The sequence below is a fragment of the Myodes glareolus genome, chromosome 6 (genome assembly GCF_982192425.1).
Source record: "Myodes glareolus chromosome 6, mMyoGla1.1, whole genome shotgun sequence".
Taxonomy (NCBI): domain Eukaryota; kingdom Metazoa; phylum Chordata; class Mammalia; order Rodentia; family Cricetidae; genus Myodes; species Myodes glareolus.
The window spans coordinates 39,145,220-39,167,527 of NC_142031.1; the positions used below are offsets into that span (position 1 = coordinate 39,145,220).

Here is a 22,308-nt window from a genome sequence, read left to right on the forward strand (position 1 = left end):
AGCAAATCCAGTCCAACGAACTTTGACCAATGGCAGCGCAAAGCTAATCAAGATGGTCCATCCTCGCTCTTTGTACGACTTAATTTTCATTGCCTCCTGGGAAATGTAGTCCAGCACGGGCAAGGAAAAGCTTTAAGCCCGCGCGACCTAGCTCCAGAGGAAATGCACTGACCATTACTGGTAGGTTGGCAACGAGTTCGGTCAGCCAGGGGGGTGTGGTCAGGAAGATGTGGGTGAGCGAGACAATGTGGGAAGGAAATGGTCAACACTGAGCCGCACTAGGCTGAAAGTTGCAGGTCTGAGGGCGATCCCGCTGTTGGGTAGAGAAGACCTGGGTTCTGGTGCCAGTTCTGTGATGGATTCGCTGAAACCTCGGAGGCAACTCATTACTTTCCTTCACTTTCCCTTACAGTGAGAAGTTTCTGTCCCCGCGTCCCCACACAGCCTCCGCTGGTCTGCATTTCTTCAAATGAGAGCCCAGTTGAGAGCTGGAAAGCGTTCTCCTGAATCTGTCGCTCACTGCAGAATTCTGGTCCCTGACATTGCCCCTAATCGCAATTACTCGGAGAGGGCCTCTAAGTTCAGAGCCACCAGGGAACAAGCGTCAAGAAAGACCGTCAGGGATCATCATGCCCGTGTGTCCATTTGCATTTAAGGATAAACCAGCTTCTAAATGACCTCTTTAAGTTAGCGCCAGAGGACAGTGTAGCTATCCTACCCTCTTATCGTTGGCCTTTGAGAAGAGTAGGTCCGAGACAAGTACTTGATTTTGAGACTATTTTTTATAGGAAGCCCATTTCCTCAAATACCAACCATCAGGAGGAGGACTTCATAACTGAGAATTTTGTCCCTTTCACAGGCCCCAGCAGTGCTCCTGTCGACCATGTAAATAAAGCAGGGCATGCCTCTGTGATGCTTGCTTTGTTTCCTACATAGTGAGAGGAAAGCCTTCCTGAGCCTGCCCAGCAAAGCTACCTGTGCCCCTGCCAGGTTAGCTGGTGTGTGTGTGTGTGTGTGTGTGTGTGTGTGTGTGATCCTCTATTGTCATCCAGGCCAAGATGGGGGGAAAGGAGAGGTGGATGCTGAGGTTCCAGGGAGAGGAAGCTAGTTCCTGGGGATGCTGCAGGTAAGGGACCACATCCTTCCTAGATCACAGCCCCAAAGCTGTCAGTGATCCCAGTTTGTTCCTGGCAGCCAGTCTTTGAGGAAGGTAGATCAGATTCCTCCAGTCGAGAGCCGACTCTGTGGAGAGGCCTGTCTCCCCGCCTAGTCCTCCGAGCCTGTGAAGTTGGTGGTCAGTTGTGTGAGAACCCTCCACCCACATTTTTCTTCCCTTGGTATTAAGGATGGAATCTAGCGTCCTGCCGCTATGCTACAACCCTGGCCTTTCCACCTGACCCCTTGGTGTGGGTGTCAGCATGCCTGCCATATAGACACAGAAGGCCCAAGGAGGACTGCCAATTGTCCTGTTCTGTCTCTCTGTACCTTGTGCCTTTGAAGCTGGGTCTCTGACAGGACCTGGAACTAGGACCATCAACCGGTAGTCATTACATCTTCATCCCCATGTGCTAGGGAGCCAGACTCAGGTCTTTACTCCCGAAGTGAGCTCTCTTACCCACCGTACCATCTTCCCAGCCCCTTCTTGATTTGCTTTTTAAAATTTTATTTAGTGGGTCGGGAGGGGAGCAAGTGGAACTGTGTTTACCATGGTGCTGGTGTGGAGTCAGAAGACAACTTGTTTCTCTCCTTCTACCACGTGGGTCCCTCTGGGGATTGAACTCAGGTCATTAGGCTTGCTGACAAGCACCTCTACCCACTAAACCATTTCAACTGCCTTTGTTCTGCTTTTTTTTTTTTATTGAGACAAAGTCTTGCTATGTATCCTCAGCTGGCCTGGAACTCTATAAAGATGAGGTGACCCTGAAACTTAAAGTGATTCTCCTGACTCTGCCTCCAGGGGCATACACTACCATATTGAGGGTGATCTCTAATCTACTTTTTTCCATTGTTGGGAATTGAACCCAGGATCTCACACATGATGAACAATTGCTTTTCCTCTGATCTATGTCCCAGGCCTCATGTTTTCTTTTGACCCACATACATCAATCCCTGCCACTAAGGTCTTGGGAACTCTTGTCCACGAGAAGACTGTCTCAGGTTAACACAATCATCTGTAGTGACAGGCGTCCATGATGTCTAGTCCCTTGTGGTTGTGAGGTGACCTTTGTCCTGCCCTAGTCCTGATGACATGAGAGGAAAGGCATAAGAGCAGGGCGAGAGTCCTCAGCTTTCCACAGCGCTGTCCCAGTCCTTGAGAAGCAGAAGCAAGCCTCGGCTACATAGCGAGTCTGAGGCCAGACTGAACCGCATCTCCATGTCCTGTTTGTATATCCACATCCCTATGTTGGGGTGGAGGGGGGGCTCATCAGCTAAGAACATTTGACCTTGCATAGGACCAGGAGACCAGGATTCAGCTCTCAGCACCTGCATGGCAGCTTACAAGCATCTGTAGCTCCATCTCCAGCTGATCCAATACCCTATGGACGTCTGTACATACATAATACACACACACACACACACACACGTGCATGAATAAAAATAATAATTTCTAAAAATTGGGTGTGGTATTGTGGTAACACATTATTGCAATCGCAGCGTTAGGACTGTGAAGACACTGAGATCTCTAAAGCTCACTGACTGGCCAGCCCAGCCTGCTTGTTGTTTTCCAGGCAAATGAGAGATCCCGTCTGAAAACCTAAACTGGGTCAGTCCCTGCAGTGGCCGCCACCTTCTGCCCGCCCTCAGCCAGCAGCTCAGTGCCACCTCGGGTTGGCGTCTGTGGCGGGCTCGAAGAGGCAGGTGGCCAGTCACTCTTCGGGGTTCGGTGGCAGCGGTGTACTGCAGCGTCTCCGTGAGGCTGGCCGTGGACGTCCATGGCTGTGAGACCACTTCCACCGCTCTAAGGAGACAGACGGAATTCCTGGATAGCTCGCCTGGTGAGGAGCTGGCAATAACTTAATTCCATCTCTAGTTTTTTTTTGTGTAGGCACATCAAGAACCATGAACAGCTTTAAGAAGGAAGAGTTTGACTGCCACATCCTCGCCAAGGACATTCTGGACCAAAAAATTAACAAAGTTTCTTCCTCTGATGACAAGGATGCTTTCTATGTCGTGGACCTGGGAGACGTTCTAAAGAAACATCTAAGATGGCTAAAGGTTCTTCCCCGTGTCACTCCCTTTTATGCAGTCAAAAGTAATGACAGCAGAGCCATAGTGAACACCCTAGCGCCATTGGGACAGGTTTTGACTGTGCAAGGAGGATTGAAATCCACTGGTGCGGGGGCTCGGGTGCCTCCAGAGATGATATTCTATGCAAATCCTGGTAAACAATTGTCTCAGATCAAGTCCAGATGATGACTTTTGACAGTGGGGTTGAGCTGATTAAGGTCGCCAGAGCACCTCCAAAGGCAAAGTTGGTTTTGCGGATTGCCCCCGAGGATTCCAAAGCAGTTTGTCACCTCAGCGTTAAGTTTGGTGCAGACTTCTCTTGGAACAGGCAAAAGAACTGAATATTGATGTCATTGGTGTCAGCTTCCATGTGGGGAGTGGGTGTCCTGCTCCTGAGACCACCGTGCAAGCCCTGTCGGATGCCCGCTGTGTCTCTGGCCTGGGAGCAGAAGATGGTTTCGGCATGTATCTGCTGGATAGTGGTGATGGCTTCCCTGGATCTGAGGATACAAAGCTTAAATTTGAAGGGGTCACCAGTGTGATCAACCCAACTCTGGACAAGTACTTCCCCCAGACCCTGGGGTGAGAGTCATAGCCGAGCCAGGCAGATACTATGCTGGCTCACCTTTCACACTGGCAGTCAATATCATTGCCAAAAAAATGATATGAAAGTAACAGACCGGCTCTGACCATGAAGATGAATCAAATGAGCAAACCTTCTTGTATTATGTGAACGACGGAGTGTATGGACCATTTAACCGCATTCTGTATGATCATGCACATATGAAGGCCCTGCTGCCGAAGAGACCCAAGCCAGATGAGAAGTATTACTCGTCCAGCATCTGGGAACCAACGTGTGATGGCCTAGATTGGACCGTCGAGCACTGTAACCTGCCTGACAGGCATGTGGCTGATTGGATGCTCTGTGAGAACATGGGTGCATACACTGTTGCTGCTGCGCCTACTTTCAATGGGTTCCAGAGGCCCTCTATCTACTATGTAATGTTGAGGCCAATGTGGCAACTCATGAAGCAGATCCAGAACTTTGGCTTCCCATCAGAAGTGGAGGAGCAGGATGTTGGCACTCAGCCTATGTCTACTGCACAGGAGAGCAGGATGGACCGTCACCCAGCAGCCTGTGCTTCTGCTAGTATCAATATGTAGATGCCATTCTTGTAGCTCTTACCTGCAAGTTTAGCTTGCATTAAGGGCTTTGGAGGGACCATTTAACTTAATTCCCGCTAGCTTTGGAATGTCTTTGTAAGAGTAGGGTTGGCACAGATTCAATGTAAAAGGCTAGGAGGTGGGTCACACTTACCTGTGTTCCTATGGAAACTGAATATTTGTTTGATATGGAATTTTATCACTTTTCAGACATGATATGAACGTGAGCCCCTCAGCTGCTAAACAGGCATTTGTAGCTTGTACATTTGGCAGAATGGGCCAAACGCTAGTGTTGTAACCCATTTTGGAAATAAACTGTCTTGAGATAGTAGGGCATCAGGGAATGTGTGCAAGTGTCCCTTAAAGAAGGTGCACACTTCCTGCACACACAGGCTGCTGTAGTCACAGCACAGCAGAGAAGGAAAGGGTGGATGGGCCGGGGCCACGCCCTCTACACACAGCATCAGTCTGCTTAGCCAGCCCTGAGTGTGTGCGCCTGGCTGTGAAGTTGGTGCCCCGAGCCTTTTGGTGAGGAATGCCATCCATCGGGTGACCTGATGTCCTGGCTACATCTCAGGCTCTTGGAACCTTGCCTGCAGAAACCCAGAATGTTCCTCAACTCTTGGCTTGGCCTGCATCACTACCTAGTAATGAGTTGGAATTATCATACAGCACTTGACATCCAAACTTCCTGTAATAAATTCAACAGCAACTAAAAGAAAAAAGAAAAAAAAAAAAAGAAAACCTAAACTGAACAGACCCTGAGGTACAAGTGCTGAGCGTGTCCTTTTTTTTTTTTTTTCCTACTAATGTAATCTATACGGATCTACAAAGGGCAGTGGAAACCTGTGTGTCTTTCTGCAGGCCAGCAGAGGGAGCTTGTATTTTAATCCTGTCACATACATGGATGTACACCTGCATTCACAGGAACATGCAAGGATGTGTGCACACATAAGGTGGGCTTGAGATGTAGCTCAGTGGTAGAACACGCACTAGGCATGCATGAAGACCTGGATTTGATTCCCAGGACCACAACTACGCATGCACACACACACATACAGACACAGTCTTTCCCACACATGGTTGCTCATTTTGGTTTAGCAAGGTTTCAATACCTCTTTGCATTTTGAGTTTTTCTTTTCCTTTAGGGAACAGGCCTAGATTCCTAAGCCCCAGAGCTCCTCCTGGGTCTAGCACCTGAACAAAGCCAGAGCTCTTCAGTAAAGTGCAACCACCAGTCAGCCTCACCCCCATAAGCCAGCTAGGTCTCAGTGACGTCATGGCCAGAAACAGACCCCACTAATTAGGTTAGTGCCACTACCGTCTAGACAGTCATAGTCCATCCCCAGACCCCTCCAGTCCCCTGTTTGTCCCATCCAGACCTGCATTGTGGGCAGTAAGCAGTAGACATCTGGCTAAGCATCCTGTTTATTTAGAATAGATTCACAGTTGATAGAAGATTTTAAAGGCTTTTCCTCCTTGAATGGAGGCATAACTGAATGATGGAGCCAGTTTTTTCTTCTTTTCCCTGCCCCACCCCACCGCTGTTTTCCAGAGTGAAGCTTCACAGTCCCCAGGGCTCCATTCAGGACTCACAGAAACCTTCTGCACCTTGGTGATGGCACAAAGGGACTGTTTGCTTACTTGTAGCCTCATGGCTGCCAAGAAGGAAGGCCAAGGTAGAGCACGTGGGTCTGTGGCTCTCCTGGGAGCCTTGGAGTTCAGACCATCAAGTAAACCCTTTCCAGAGTTTATGGACAGGCTGATCTGAACGGTGATCTTGAGGCATGAATGAGAAATCTTACTCTTTTGGGACTGAGAACAAACTACGAGATGGACAGGTAAGTGCTCCTTCTCAGAAAGGAGGTGCTGTTTGGGGGCTGTACTGTTAATGAGACAGACAATATGGAGTTTTAGAAATATTTAGGGGAAATGATCATATATTTTCATCCTTGGAGATCATGGGCTGAAGCTGTAGTTCAGCAGTAAAGCAATTGCCTAGCGTGCCTGCAGCAGTAGGTTCTATTTCCAGGATCAGACAGAAAGACAGTCTCACAGACAGACAGACAGACAGACAGGTAATAGGTCAGTAAGTCAGTCAGAGAGACAGAGATAGGAGATTATTGGGAGGTAGAGAGAAAAGGTTCAGGAACTCTAGGTCATTCTCATCTACAGAATGAGTTCAAGGTCAGCCTGGGCTCCTGTGATTCTGTCTGAAAACCAGAAGTTTCTGTCCCCGTGTAGGTGGCATCTTGTTCCTGGGCGATTTAAAGATTCTTGTTTCATCTTGCTTGGTTTGGGGAATGGGGTTGGAGTCTGAAATTCCCTAAGAAATCAGTATTGCTTGGACTTCCATCAGTTAATTTAGTATTCTCCTCCTTGTCTATCTCTGGCTTTGACTCACTGTCTTACTTAGCTTTTGAAAATTTCTTTATTTATGTATGTATTTATTTAATGTGCTTTGGTGTTTGGTCTGCATGTACGTCTGTGTGAGCATGCCAGATCTTTGAGTTCCAGACAGTTGTGAGCTGCCTTGAGGGTGCTGGAAAAGCAGTCAGGGTTCTTAATCGCTGAGCCATCTCTTCAGCCTCCTTACTTAGTTTTTTTTTTTTTTTTAATTGTTGTGATAAACACCATGACCAAAAGGAACTTGGAGAGAAAGGAGTTTAGTTCACCTTAGAGCTAGCAGCCCATCCCACAGGAAAGTCAGGGAAAGAACCTGGGAGTAGGAACTGAAACAGAACCATAGAGAAGACTAATGCTACTGACTTGCTCTTCAGGCTCCCATTCAGCCTTCAGCCTGCTTTCTTATACCTCCCAGGACATCCTGCCCACAGCGACTGGGCCCTCCCTCAACAATTGTTAGTCCAGAAAGTATCAGTCCGACAGAGTGGCACCCAGGAAGCTTCCCAGGGTTCCACCTCTGCTCTATGCTAAGTAACTCAGCCACTTGTCTCCTTGTCACCAGCAGGAATTTCCCCCTTGTCCTGTCAAGCTCCTCTACCTGGTCTTCAGTTTCTTTAATCATCTGAAAACTCCACACTGCTAACTATAACATTTTTCTTGTCACACATACTCCCACCCACCTTTAAAGAAAAACTGAATATACTCTCCATTAATTTTCAGGAACCCCTGAACTGGTTCTCCTGACATTTTCCAAAACCAGGATTGGGAACACTGATCTTCCCAGAATATGTGCCCTGGTCTGAAGCTTCTGTCTGGAGTAGTATTCCTGACTAGATTCCCTGGCTTCATCATTCAGGCCACATTCCCTGTCTGCCTCTGCCTTCATCATGTCCTCTGTATTCCAGCTTCTCCTGGTGCTCTTGGTTAGTTCCCCTCCTTTCGGCTACTCAGGTCCTTGTGATTTCAAGGACTCAGCTCACAGGTTCATATTCCTTCCTAGATTCCCCAGTGGATCGGCTCTTCCCTCTCCACACTGATAGTTCCTTCTATCTCCCTCATCTTGGATCTCCAGCATGACTATTTCTGATGTCACTGTGATCTCCCCAAGAAAACTAAGCCCTGAGAGACAGCCACTGGTGTCGTATCTGCCTAGTGTGGTGAACACCCCCTCACTCGAGCAGGGACTTCAGGGGTCAAATTTCCTGTTGGAGGTGTATCTGAACCTGGGGCTCATACAGCTCTTCCTGGTCACGGATTGCTGTGATCTTACACTGGTAGACTCTTGCTCTGGAAGGGCAGGAGTTAAGATGGATTTTCAGGAACCATGATGACAAGACAGACACATGACATACTCCCAGGGTCCGCAGAGCTCTCCCTTTGGACTGCTGCCAATGTTTCCTGTGCTGCAGACACGGCGGGATTTCTCTCACTTGAAAAGCTGCACTGGAAGGACATGGCTCCCATCAGAGAAAGTCATTTCAGGTTTTCTAAAGGTAGACTACTTGAAGCATGTTTTTCTAGACTGTGTGGATGGTGCTGGCCCAGCTGTGGCGCCCACACCAGGACTGGACTCACCTATAGGAAGCACAAGGAGTCTCAAGCAGCGCTCCCGTAGACTATGCTGAGTTTGCTTTCCTGCTCAGCTTGCTGGAGGGCAGTTTCCTAATGGGAACCTGCTTGTCATAGATGCTAATAGTTTGTTTTCTGCTATGGATCATAGAAGCCGCTTCTGGACCAAACAGCTAACTAAACGTGCTAAGGTGTTTTCCCTGGAGATGGAGCTCTGTGCTCTGGAGAACTCCCCTGGTGGTGACGCTCACTCTTCTTTCTTCTCCAGGGCCTGGCGTGCTCTGCACATGTTCTGAGCCATTCCAACGAGGAAGGGTTTTACCCGGCCCCCGGCTCTGATTCAGTTTTCTCTTAAAGTCTTGCTAGGAAGGTTCAGTTTGGCATTTCCTTAAGAAAGCTGTAGAGTCAGGCGTGGTGAAGGAAGCCTTTAAACCAGTACTCAGGAGGCAGAGGCAGGAGGATCTCTGAGTTTGAGGCCAGCCTGGTCTAGAATACCAAGTTCCAGGGAGCCAGCTTTACACAGTGAGAGCCTCTCTCAAAAAACAAGGGAAAGTGGCAGAGATGTTGAGGTTTAATCTAAGTCCATCGTGGTGACTCTCAGTTCATTTAGTTCCCTGCTCAGCTGTGACTCTAAGGATTTTAGCTGAGAAAAGCAGGTTTGAGAAACTCCTCAGAATGCAGAACACAGCAAATACCCATGAAGGGGGCCTCCTCACACTGTGATAGGAATTTAATTCAGACTACCATGTTAAGTAAATGACTGAATATTGTAATTATTTTCCTTGTTTTCTTTACCCAATGAGTAGATTGCAACTTAGTCTGTTTTGTATTTTCACCTTTTTGTAACTTAATTGTAATGGCTTAATTTTTTTTAAAGCTTACTGTGGTATAATAAGTATTTTCCAGTTTATTTTACTGAGCTGCAAGTGTATCTCAGTGGAGTTTCATGTCGTTATAGAACAGAAACCAAAATAAACATCAGATATCAATGCACTGAAACACTTCATGTATTAATATGATACTTAAATGAACTAAAATTGGTGCCTGTTCGACTGAGTGAAAGGTTTTAAACTTTCACCCTCTTCCCACTGGTGCAGGAGAATTATCTGTATTCTGTCAATCATGTATTTTAATAAAACGCTGATTGGCCAGGCAGGAAGTAAAGGCGGGTCAACCAGACAGGAAGTAGAGGCGGGGCAATGAGAATAGGATAAGGCTAGGGAGGAGGAAACTCCCCTAGCCACTCCAGTGCAGACCAGGAGGAAAATAGTAAGCTGCCCCCCTGGGAAAGGTACGGAGCCATGTGCTAACATAGATCAGAATAATGGGTTAAGATAAGTCATAAGAACTAATAAGTAGCCTGACCTAATGGGCCAATCAGTTTATAATGTTAAGGAGTCCTGTGTGTGATTTTCTCTTTGGGGCATGCCGGTTGTGGGGTACTGGGCGAGACAGAACCCCAACAAGCTGACCCCTCATGTTACATCCCACTGTTTCATATAGGTGGAGAATCCCTATTCTAGAGCCCAAAGCAGCTTTGTAATAGCAGGAACTCACGTGACAGATCATACAATGCTCACAAGTTTAAAAATATTACATAAATTGTTGTTCCTCATCCAAGCATATGAATTTGACTTTACTCCAGGATCCCATTCACCAAGTTTTCTCATATATATGCAAATATTACAAAATGTGAAGGAATTCTTATTCCAAGCATTTTGGAAAACAATACTCAGCCTTTAATATGTGCCAGCAACTACAAATGTCAACATTAGGTTCAGTGCACATTGGGCTTCCTGTATTCACACCCAATGTCTCCAATCTCATCCCCTTCCTGCCAGGCTGGACACTCTGTAGTCAAGATCTCAGCGGACTGATGTATGGGACATTTTGCTGGTGCAGTGGTGTCTCTTGGTCTGTCTCAGATTGGAATGCTCCTTCTGGCTGCTTCATCAGAGGACAAAGCTGAAGGCCGAGAGCCCCTTGGCTCACTTAGAGAGTGGTCACCCCTAACCCACGCTAGTGACCCTTCCCTTTGACAGAGGGAGCAGCACAATACTAGAGGGGGTAGAGCAAAAAGCTTCAGGCAGAACTGCACCAACCTACTCCAATAGCCAACACCCTCAGGGGTTCTGAGTGTTTGACCCTTGCTCAGTGCTGGGTGTGGGGGAGGCATGGGAGCATTCTTCATCCTGAGAAAGCAAGGCTGTGCAGCCCACACTAGGCCTTAAGTAGAAATGCAAGGTGCAGACGAGAACTCGATTTGCAGCAGGTATCAGAAGCAAAGCGGTTTGGAATCTATGCACAAGGAATTACTGCAGAAGGACACCATGAGAAAGAAGTTGGGGAGGTGCCATTCTCTGGCTTAGCTCTGAATGGGCTACTTCATCTTCTTTTGTGCCTGGACCTTTGAGCCAAGAGCCTGCAGATCTGAGTACAGGTTCCTCTTCAGGATGGCACTGCTGCACAGCAAGGCCCCTTGTAGGGCCCCTACCAGCCCACACGTGAAGATATCTTGGCCTAGAAATCAAAAGCAGTGGCCCATGAATGTCTACCCACAGGAGGATGGGCAAGCCACTGTTCTTGTGTACATCCCTCCATTTCAGGGCCACCCAAAGAGAGACAGTTTCAGATAGACCCCAGGACTGTAGTCAGCCAAGGTATTCCAGTTCCTGGTATGGGAGCCGAAGGGGACAGTGGGATCTGAGGATGGGAACCAAAGATTGTGTCAGGGAAGCCCAGATTCTGGCAAAGGGAGGCAATGTACCTGTCAGGTAGAGGTTGGGGATGGGGGTTTGGGCTCTTAGGGAAGCCATCATATAAGGATGCAGACGAGCCAGATCATGGTTAGCTCCACAGGGAGCACCACGGGGAGCAGCCAGATAGTACTGGTTGGTGAGTGGGGATCCTCCAATCACGCTGTCCACCTGAGGAGGCAAAAGGGCAGGGCAAAGGTGAACAAGGGAATTTGACAGGGCCTGACCCTCCCTCTGAACTCTGTTACCTCTGCTTTACCTCTGATCCCAGGAAAAGACAAAAGTCAAGGGGTGTGTTTTCATCTCCATAATTGTGAAGTCAGCCCCTACCTTGCCCTCCAGCTGCGGGAACAGTTTCATGACCACGGACATAGAGGCTTCCACAAAGGCATTTTTGAGGGTCTCATAGTCAGCACCCCGCTTGCCCTGTGGCTCGTCCTGCCATTCCTCAAACCACTCGAAGGCCATGGGTACCAGCACAGTCATTGAGGATCGATCTGCAGGTATAAGGTCATGTTCCTGCTGCCTGGCCTTGCCCTGACCCACACCCAGCTCCCCTGGACCTAGAGCCCTACCTGGAAATCGGTCCTCCCAGGTTGGGTCCTTGGTTGATGGGAAGGCAATGAAAAGAAAGGGAATGTGTTCTGGAGCCTTTTCCTTGGGCATAGAGATGTAGCAGTCCATCCTGTAAATGAGATGGTGTGACTGCCAATCTCTAGGCCGTTTTCCTCTGAAGCCACCAGCAGCACCCAGAAGATGGTTCACTTCCAGAAACTTCCCACGGGGTGGAAGAGACACAGCTTTTGTATCAAAAGCCTTTCTGGAAGTTCACTGGGGACCGTGCACCTGCTCCCTCAACACACATCCTACTGCGACTCCTAGAACCATGTCAAGGGTGGAAGCCTGGTCCCGAGGGTGGAGGCCCAGAGCCATCAGACTTCCCACCCCTCCCATCTTACGCTCTGTCCATGTCCGTGTCAAAATAAACATAGTAGTTGGTGGACTGAAGCTTCAGGTCCTCCTTGGTTCCTCTCAGGCAGATGAATAGTGATAGTATGCTCATGATCCCAGGCCTTAACATTGCCAGCTGCTTCTTCACATCTGTAGAGGGAGCCAGTGAGGACTGCTTTGCAGCAATGTGTGACCAGACAGGTCCTCCTGCCAGAATAACCTCAGGATACTCCCATTCTGATCTGCAGCTTGCTGCTCACCTGCCAGCATCCACAGAGACCTAGCCATTTTACAGCTTTTTCTACAGGATCCTGGCAGGGACCTGCCCTTCCTGGTGGTGGCAATCAGCCTCAGATTCTTTCCTCCTCTGTCAGCTCTGCTCCATGCACCATTGGCCATAGGTGCCAGCTCCCACAGAGCTAATTCACAGCACCTCTGGACAATCAGACTGTCTCAGTCCTCCCCTTTAGAAACTGTAGGTGCACATGGACTAGTGTTTGTGCGGATGTGCAGGGAGGAGTCAGAGGACAACTTGGTTGTCTTCTTCCACCTGGAGATCTAACTCAGATCACCAGATTAGCAGCAAGTACTTTGATTTTTGTTTTCCCTTTGCAATAACAGCGGCCCTTGTTACTCCCTGAGGCAGGGTCTCACATAGGTAAGGATGAACTTGAATATTTCGTCTTCCTGCCTCCACTTGCCTGGTGCAGGCTTAACGCCAAATCCCACACAGCTATCCTGCCTGTTTGTGAGGATCAAACCCAGGGCTTGATGCATGCTAGGCAAGTTACTAATCAGCTGAGTTTCATCCCCAGTCCTCTTCTGCCCTTCGAGAGTCCTTTCCTATTAGAGTCCCAGTTTCTCAGGCAGGGTTAAGCAAATATACTTTACTTTGGATCTTCAGCCTGATTAACAAAGGTTAGACATTTACATCAGACATAACTGGGTCCTCAGAGCTCTGCCATTGCCTTGTGAAGGGCCCTTCACCTGTGCGGTCCTGGGTTCCCCAAATGTAAATGTGATGGTGCTGGTTACAGAGAGCAGAGACAGACAGCCAGAGGGGTGCCCAACAAGAGGATGAGCATCACTTATACCGAGTTATAAGCTCCAGAGTTGAACACCAGTTCAGAGGACCAGCCTTTTACCTGGCAGACAGCGGACACTCTCTGGCACTAAGTGCTGGTAGGTATTAAACACTCCTGCATTGGAGATGACGATGGGGCAATAGATGTTCACCAGCTCGTGTCCCTTCTTCACACTGACACCTGTAGACACAAGAATATGGCTGAGCTTCTGTGAGCTCCTGAAGAAGAGAAGGATAGGGGTGCAGTGAACCTAGGGGCTCACACACACCAGACAAGCGCTGTACCACTGAGTTATATCCCAGCCCTTCAGTGAGTTCTTTTTCTACTGGCACAGAAGCTGTGCTTAATCTCCTTCTCCATATCTCTTTTAAATGGTGTGGAAAATTTGATCACATTGTGAACCCCGATTTTGCATTCCCAGTAACTAAATAAATTCAAGGTTGTGTGTGGAGGCCAAATTAGTTGACAGAAAGTAATCCCAGAGTCATGGGTGTCTCTAGGATGATAGGTGCATGGAGAGGAGAAGGGAGGGACTTAGCTTAGCATTGCTTCTTTTATTTATACAGAGTAGAAGGACCTTCTCTTTTGGAGAGGCCAGCAGAGAGAAGGCCAGCTAGCTGCTGCTCAGCCTCTCTGAGCTAGTACATTTTCACCCTAGCCTTTGACACCAGAGTCTCATTAAAATTCAGCAATGACATAGCCAGTGCCTGCAGGAACAGAATTCCCACAGGCCATTGACTGAGGAGCTGGGCTACTGTCAGAGAAGTGGACCAATATCTATGGAGCCACATTTGCTGCCTAAAACAGCAGCATTTTAAAGTGCAGCCTCTGTGTCAACAGTAAAATAACTTACCTAAGGGCTGGGATCTAACTCAGTGGTACCCCACTTGTCTAGCGTATGTGAGCCCCTAGGTTCACTGCACCCCTATCCTTCATAAAAACAAAATCCAGGAAAGTGTGAAATACATTTCTCTCAGAGCTGTAGCTGTAGCCATGGCATGGTGACATATGCCTGTAATCCTAGCATTTAGGAGGAAGAAGCAGGACAACCAGGGGCTAAAAGGGCAGCCTCCACTGTATAGCTAATTGAGGACTACCCTGACCACTTAACACCGTGCCTCAAAATCTTAGTTCTGTCTATAGCCACACTATAGACAGATATCTCCTAGGTCCTCCTTTCTCAAACCTAGAAGTTTCTCTGAGCAAAGGAGGCCCCAGGCATTCACACTCAGCCCTTCCCTCAAATGCTTCTGTGTTGGCCATCTCTGGCTCTTCTTACCCATCCATAAGGTCTTGCTTATCCTTAGCCAAGTGTTCCCATCTCAAGAACACTGGGCCTCCTTCACTGCTGACAAGTTCTATGTCCACAGTGTTCCCATAATCAACCTTCAGTAATCGCAAGAGTTTCTGTGGTCTGCTGTAGCCTCTGTGTCCAACCTCAATCTCTGGCCATTCTCACAAAAACTTTCTGTCAATCATGACCTGTTGTAACAGTTGTAAATCTTCCTTTATTCTGTGTGGTGGTCAGGGTACTGCGGCCCACATGTGGAGCTCAGAGCACAACTTACAGAGCCAATTCTCTCCTTCTAACATGTAGACTGTGGGAAATCAACCGAGGTCATCAGGCATAGTGGCTGGAATATTTATCAACTGTCTCACCAGCCTAGACCCCAGGATCTTACCCTCAATGGACAGGCTGATTCACCTATAGAGAGACATCAGGTCCCTTTAACCCCAACCCAGTGACCCCACAGCTCAGTGCAGGTCTCTTACCACAGGATCTCCCAGCAGAGTCCAGCAGCACACCCTGCACGGTGGCCCTGGTGAGGACAGCGCCCCCGGCACGCTGAATCAATGGGATGGTATGGAAGGCAATCTCACTGGAACCTCCTCGGGGGTAATATGCACCTTGTATGTAGTGGTCAATTGTCAGAGCATGCATTGAAAAGGTGGTGTGGCTGAGGGTTACTCCTACAGAATGAAAGGAAAGAAAATATGAGTGCTCAAGAGTGGTCACTTGGCACCATTCTGGAAGAAACAGGGCTTCCTGTGAAGGACCATATGAGTGCACCCCAGGATCCAGTGCTCCTGGCCCAGTGCAGATTTTGAGCTTAGTAGGAATATAAATACACTCCCTGGAAACACTATCCTGCAGAGACCAAGGAAGTCACTGACACTGATGGCTACAGAGAACACTCGCCCTTGAGCAGTGTCACCGACTCAGCCTCACAGCTAAAATGGAAGGATGAGTGAAGCAAAGCCAGACGAGCCCACAGAGAGTTCCAGACCAGCGTGAACAAAGTCAGAACCTGTCTCAGAGGGTGAGTGATGTGAAGGAGAAAATGCACTGAGGATGTAGTTCAATTAGCAAGGTGCTTTCCTAGCATGCAGGAAGGCCTGGGTGTGCTCTCCAGCACCACAAAACCAGGCTTGGCAGCATATAGCTATAATCCTAGCACTGGGAGGTGGAGGCAGAAGGATCGGGATTTAAGGGCACCCTTCACTACAAGAGTTCAAAGCTTGCCTGGAAGACTCTGCCTCCAAAAAGGAAGAGAAAAGAAAAAGAAGAAGAGAAGAGAAAAAGATAAAGGGGAGAAGAGAAAAAGAAATCTCGAGTTTATAAAAAAGAATTTCTACTAGTGTCCAGCAGGGAACAGACTTCTCAACCCTTATCGACAAACACCAGCAGGCCTGGGTCTATTCTGGCTTGTCAGCCAGGCAGATGGGGAAGAAAGACCAAAAGCTGAGAGACCAGCAGCTTAGAAGAGCCTGGGCCAGTCGCCACCCACCGTAAGTGGGGAAGATGTAGCTGAGAACAGCCTGGAGCTCAGGGGAAGCCCCGAGCTGCTGCAGGACCTCGGCCAGGCTCTGGGTAGATGCTCGGCAGAAGGGAGAGAAACGAGTCAGCAGCCCGAACTTGTTGAGGAGCTGAGTCAAGGGCAACGGGAGGAACTTCAGTAGGATGGCATGGGAGGCTCCACGGGCCACCACCTGGGGAAGAAAGGGTAGGGGGAGTCTTTGGATCCCCTGTAGGCTGGACACCTCTCTTACAGCTGGCACTGACTGCAGGACTGGAAATGCTTACTCATGTCTGAATTTTTGGACATGTAAAAAAATGTAAGCTGAGCAGGCTTGGTGGCTCAGGATTGTTATCCCAACCGCTGAGATTCTAAGGCAGGAGAATTTCTCTGAGTTCAATGAAAACCAGAGCTATACACTGACAGCCAAGTCAGGACTTTATAGCAAGACTGTCTTCCTCATCGCAACACAACAACAACCACAACATGACGACAACAACAAGAACATGGCCCCGGATTTTTCTCCTTCTTCCCACTATGAGTCTGTACTTGCTCTTCCTTCTCCAGTTCAAAAAATAACTGTAGTTTTATATATATATATATATATATATATATATATATATATATATATATATATACAGTCTCAGATATCCCAGTGACCTTGAACTACAAATGACTCTGCTCATACCTCCTGAGTGCTAAGATTACCATCTTGTTTAGTTCATGCGGTGCTCAGGAACTTATTTAGAGTTTTGTACATGCGAAGCATGAGCCACATCTCCTGCCCTCAAATTCCTTCCAAATACCCCAGTCCAGAAGCCAGCTGTGATGGCATATACCCAGCAGAGGCAGGTGGATCTCTGTGAGTTCCAGGCCAGCCAGCGCTACACTAGGGACTCTATGTCAAAAATTACGAAACTACCAAGAGACTGGCTCCTCTCAGAGGACATCTAACTTCCTCAAAGCCTGACTTCCCAGAGGTGCCGCCTAGAGGCCAGCGAGAGGGCGGCAGCTGAAGAGTCAGGCAGGGCACAGGTATATACAAGTGTACACTGCATGTAGGACAGACACGACCAGTCCTTCCTGCCTGCCTCTCCACCTCAGTTCCTCCCAACCAGGTCCTTCACCAATGAAACAGTCAGTCTTGTTAGGAATGAACTGTGGGTGCTGATTGTGGTTCATGCTACCTTAACTAGCTCCATGTACTTGTCAATGACAGCTTCCTCCTTGGGGAACTTCTCCTTAAGGCCCTGGATGTACTGTTTGCTCCCACTGTACATGGGGAACTCTTTTCGGCCACCGGGCCCTTCTAGTATCATCAGGTCATAAGGAGAGGCCATGGGTGCCCAGTCCAGCTGTCCTTCAGTGATCTGGTCCAAGATAAAACGCCCAATGTTGCCCTCGCGCATGCGTCCAACATAATGGATTCCTGTTGGGAAACAAAAGGAGATACAGAGAGAAGGAAATTGGTCTCTGGAAATGTGCCAAGTAGGGAGGAGGTTGCCCTGCTTGGCCAAGTTCATGCCCGGAGAGGGCTGCCCACCCGGTCTATGAGAATCTACCAGAACATATAACACCCAATTCTTGCCAGGCCAGAAAGAAATGGAGATGACCAGAAAGAAGCTGGGACCTCCAAAACATATAGGTGACCCCAAATTATCCCAATGTGCATACCCAATATCACCCATTAGTACCCGTTCCTAGCCTCCCAAAGACAGAGCCAAGCTCCCAACCCTTTACCACACAAGCCTTACCAGTGTCAAATTCAAGGCCATTTTCTCTGAAGGTATGACAGCAGCCCCCTGCCTTGGTATGTTGCTCCAGGACAAGGACTCTTTTGCCAGCTTTAGCCAGAATCGCAGCTGAGGCCAGCCCGCCAATGCCACTGCCAATCACCACGGCATCCAGCCTCTCTGGTACTCGGCTGGCTGAGAATGCTGGAGAGGGGAGGAGACAGAGGGTGGGCTTCTCAGACAAGAGCAGGGAGGCAGAGGAGCCAGAGGGGACCTCTCTAGCTTATACTATGTGAGAAACCTCTAAGGCAAGCTGGGCATGCTGGTGCACTGCTGCGATTCCAGCACTTGGGAGGTGGGTTAGGAGTTCAAGGTCATCCTCAGTTACACAGATGAGCTGCAGGACAGCCTGGGCTCATTAGACCCAGTGTCAAAACAGGACAGAGAGAGAGACAGACCCCTGTCTAGGGCCTTTAGCAGAGAACTCTTGATTAATATGGCTCAAAATATATTACCAGAAAAGACTCAGGACCAGGCAGGCAGATTAAACAGTGATGAGATGGGTCATAACCCTACTACGTACCTGGGGATTTTCATAACTTTCAAAGAAAGTAGGAAGCAACTGACTACTGTAGAAAAAACCGGAAAGAGGGCAAGAGCACAGGCAGTGTAATCTAAGTGCAGACATTTCTGTGAATGCGAGCACGGAAAGAAAAGAACACGGGGAGGGAGGAACCTGTGCTGGGGGCTCTGGGAACTGGGCTTCTCTGGAAGAGCAAGGTCTATGAATGCCAATGGAGCTGGGGCTGGCAGGGCTGCTCACGGCTGTTACTCTGAGAGTCACAGTACAACCTCACAAAGGCCACTGGTGTGGCAGTCACCTGACCTAGAAAGCTTGTCCAACACAAGACCTGAGTTTGTTGTTTTCTCCTGCTCTCGTCCTTCATTTCCCCTTTCTTTCTTTCCTTTCCGTGACTCGTTGATGTGGGTTTTCTGGAGACAGGGTTTCAGTGTGTAGCCCTAAAGGGCCTGAACTCCCTGTGTAGAGATCCACCTGTCTTTCCTCCCCAGCATGGGATTCCAGGAATGTGCCACTAGGTCCAGAAACATCTGTTCATTAAAAATCACTGCCCAGGGCACATGTAGCGGCTCTCAACTTTAGTCCCGGCACTCAGAGGAAGAGGAAGAAGAGTCTCAGTGATTCAAGGCCAGCCTGGTCTATATAGAAAGCTTCAGTACAGCCTGGGCTACATTGAGAGACAGTGTTCCCCCGAAGAAATTCATTGCTCAGGCCATGGTGGCTCATGTTGTGATCCAGCTGCCCTCACTCCCCCTGACTGACAGTGGAACTTCCTCGTGGTCTGTAATTGACAAGGACGTTTGTGTTCTTTCTGGCCGGTGGGGCTCCTCCACAGAAGGAGCAGAGGTATAAAAGGTTGCTGGGGAAAATACAGGTTGCTGTTCCTCCACCTGAAGAGAAGTTTCCATTTCTCAATCCCCCCCTCCCCTGCCGCCAGTCTCGGCTATCCAGGCTGCGCTGGCTGCAGCAGGCTCACACCTGTAACCCCACCATTTGTAATCTCTTTCTATGGCAGGAGAATCATTGTTAATTTTAGGTTGGCCTACATAGCAAGGTCTAAATTAGCTTGGGCAACAAGTATGAGATCTTTGCCCCTCCCCAAATGCACAAACAATAACAATAATAAAATACCTGGATTAGTACACCTTAGGAAGTAGACACTCAAGGATTAGGAATACATGGTCAGTCCCCAGGAAATACTGAATTCAGGTAGCCTATGCTAAAGTTTACAAGCAAGAGTCCCCTGGAGGTGAGACAAGAGATCCTTGTTGTTTTTTTTTGAGTGTTTTCATTTGAATGTTTTGATTATTTGGTGTTTGTTTAGACAGGGTCTCCCTGTGTAGTCCAGGCTGGAATTGCTAGTTTGCACCACTATGCGCAGCCCCAACACTTCTTTAGAATCTCAAAGGCTGGGCGTGTTGTTACCTGCTTGTAATCCCATCATCCTGTAGGCAGAAGCAGAAGGGCTGCTCCAAGTTTGAGCCTGGGCTTCATGGTGAGTGTGAAGCCAGTTCTGATCCAAAAGTGAGACCTCTCACAAAAATCCAAAACCTTGGGAGCAAGCAAATCTACTCATGTTTTACAGATGTCGGGATGAATGGAGTGTATTGTTCTTATCCCAAAGCAGTAGTGAAACGCTGCAGGTTTATAAAGCTTCAGTCCTATGAACTGGTACTACACTTTGCTTGTCAAACCACTTGTTGGGAAATTTTTCTGTTCTACTTCCCATAACCCGAGTTTGCACAGAGGCTTATGAAAATTTGGTTCTAGAACCAAGTAGGTGAAAGGTCTCTTACTCTACGTCAGCTGTTATCTGAAGAGATTCTAACCGGAAGGGTTTGGACAAGGTTATGCCAACATCTTGGTGTGTCAAGGGTAGTGCCCGCACCCAAAACTTCAGGAGCAAAGAATATTAAGACGTGGAGCTTCGTATGCACGTGAGTTTTCCCAGCACTTTTCAAATGATAGGCAGGTCCGTGTCCTGCATTAGCAGAAGGCCGGAGAGCAGTCCTGGAACCCACAGTCCCTCCAGCTGACCTTGTTTGAGAACCTTCTTCCTAGCCTCCTTGTCGGTCACCAGGGGTTCAGGTGGCCGCTTGACGTCCTCGGCGAAGGGGTTCGGGGAGTTTCCACGGAAGAGACCCACATAAGCCCAGCGGAGACCCGCCAGCAGCAGTGTGGCCAGCAGCAGCAAGGTGAGCCACATCTTGCAGCCTGAGCTTGGAATAAGGCGAACTCTCTGTCTGAACTCGGCTTTTAAGTCTGAAGCTCCGCTCCAGTTGTTTGTCGTTTGAGAAACACCAAGCAAATCCAGTCCAACGAACTTTGACCAATGGCAGCGCAAAGCTAATCAAGATGGTCCATCCTCGCTCTTTGTGCTCTTTGTCCAATGCAGTTTCAATTGCCTGCAGGGAAACTTAGTTCCTGCTCAGGCCAGGAGTCACTTAGCACCTGAGCGATGAGGCTCCATGGGCTGTGCGGTGACCCTTACTGGTAGGTTGGGAATGTGTCTGGTGAGCCAGAGAACGTGTGGTGAGGAAGATGCGAGTGAGGAAGACAATGAGGGATGGAAATGGTCACCGCTGGTCCGAACTAGGCTGCAAGTTGCAGGTCTGAGGGCGATCCCGCTGGGGGGCAGAGAAGACCTGGGTTCTGGTGCCAGTTCTGTGATGGATTCGCTGAAACCTCAGAGGCAACTCACAGCTTTCCTCTACTTTCCCTTACAGACACTGAGAAAATTTCAGTACCCGTGTCCCCACACAGCCTCTGCTAGTCTGCATTTCTTCACATGAGAGCCCTGTTGAGAGCTGGAAAGCACTCTCCTGAATCTGTCGCTCACTGCAGAATTCTGGTCCCTGACATTGCCCCTAATTGCAATTACTCGGAGAGGGCCTCTACGTTCAGAGCTGCCAGGGAACAAGCGTCAAGAAAGACCGTCAGGGATCATCATGCCCGTGTGTCCATTTGCATTTAAGGATAAACCAGCTTCTAAATGACCTCTTTAAGTTAGCAGCAGAGGACACTGTAGCTATTCTACCCTCTTATCGTTGGCCTTTGAGAAGAATAGGCCCGAGATAAGTACTTGATTTGAGACTGTTTTTATAGGAAGCCCATTTCCTCAAATACCAACCATCAGGAGGAGGACTTCATAACTGAGAATTTTGTCCCTTTCACAGGCCCCAGCAGTGCTCCTGTCGACCATGTAAATAAAGCAGGGCATGCCTCTGTGATGCTTGCTTTGTTTCCTACATAGTGAGAGGAAAGCCTTCCTGAGCCTGCCCAGCAAAGCTACCTGTGCCCCTGCCAGGTTAGCTGGTGTGTGTGTGTGTGTGTGTGTGTGTGTGTGTGTGTGTGTGTGTGTGATCCTCTATTGTCATCCAGGCCAAGATGGGGGGAAAGGAGAGGTGGATGCTGAGGTTCCAGGGAGAGGAAGCTAGTTCCTGGGGATGCTGCAGGTAAGGGACCACATCCTTCCTAGATCACAGCCCCAAAGCTGTCAGTGATCCCAGTTTGTTCCTGGCAGCCAGTCTTTGAGGAAGGTAGATCAGATTCCTCCAGTCGAGAGCCGACTCTGTGGTGAGGCCTGTCTCCCCGCCTAGTCCTCCGAGCCTGTGAAGTTGGTGGTCAGTTGTGTGAGAACCCTCCACCCACATTTTTCTTCCCTTGGTATTAAGGGTGGAATCTAGCGTCCTGCCGCTATGCTACAACCCTGGCCTTTCCACCTGACTCCTTGGTGTGGGTGTCAGCATGCCTGCCATATAGACACAGAAGGCCCAAGGAGGACTGTCAATTGACCTATTCTGTCTCTCTCTGTGCCTTGTGCCTTTGAAGCTAGGGCTCTGACAGGACCTGGAACTAGGACCATCAACCGGTAGTCATTACATCTTCATCCCCATGTGCTAGGGAGCCAGACTCAGGACTTTACCCCCGAAGCGAGCTCTCTTACCCACCGAGCCGTCTTCCCAGCCTCTTCTTGTTTTGCTTTTTAAAATTTTATTTAGTGGGTCGGGAGGAGGGCAAGTGGAACTGTGTTTGCCA

General features: G+C 48.8%; 1 protein-coding gene and 1 pseudogene across 2 annotated transcripts; one reads left to right on the top strand and one right to left on the bottom strand.

Annotated features, from left to right (window-relative positions):
* Positions 1-29: 29 nt before the first annotated feature.
* Positions 30-9,360, top strand: LOC148121709 (ornithine decarboxylase pseudogene; annotated as a pseudogene). The gene is made up of 2 exons (XR_015738091.1): positions 30-180; positions 3,047-9,360. The product of XR_015738091.1 is annotated as an ornithine decarboxylase pseudogene (transcript).
* A 1,269-nt stretch (positions 9,361-10,629) lies between these two features.
* On the bottom strand, positions 10,630-20,500 carry LOC146894189 (all-trans-retinol 13,14-reductase-like). Its single transcript, XM_087907126.1, has 11 exons — positions 20,308-20,500; positions 17,712-17,894; positions 17,145-17,386; positions 15,949-16,150; positions 14,933-15,130; positions 13,220-13,339; positions 12,083-12,224; positions 11,699-11,808; positions 11,454-11,620; positions 11,135-11,294; positions 10,630-10,887 (listed from the first exon to the last, which is right to left on the bottom strand). The coding sequence occupies exons 1-11, from the start codon at positions 20,474-20,476 to the stop codon at positions 10,748-10,750; spliced, it is 1,833 nt and encodes a 610-aa protein (XP_087763252.1). The 5' UTR covers positions 20,477-20,500; the 3' UTR covers positions 10,630-10,747.
* Between the last annotated feature and the right edge of the window lie 1,808 nt (positions 20,501-22,308).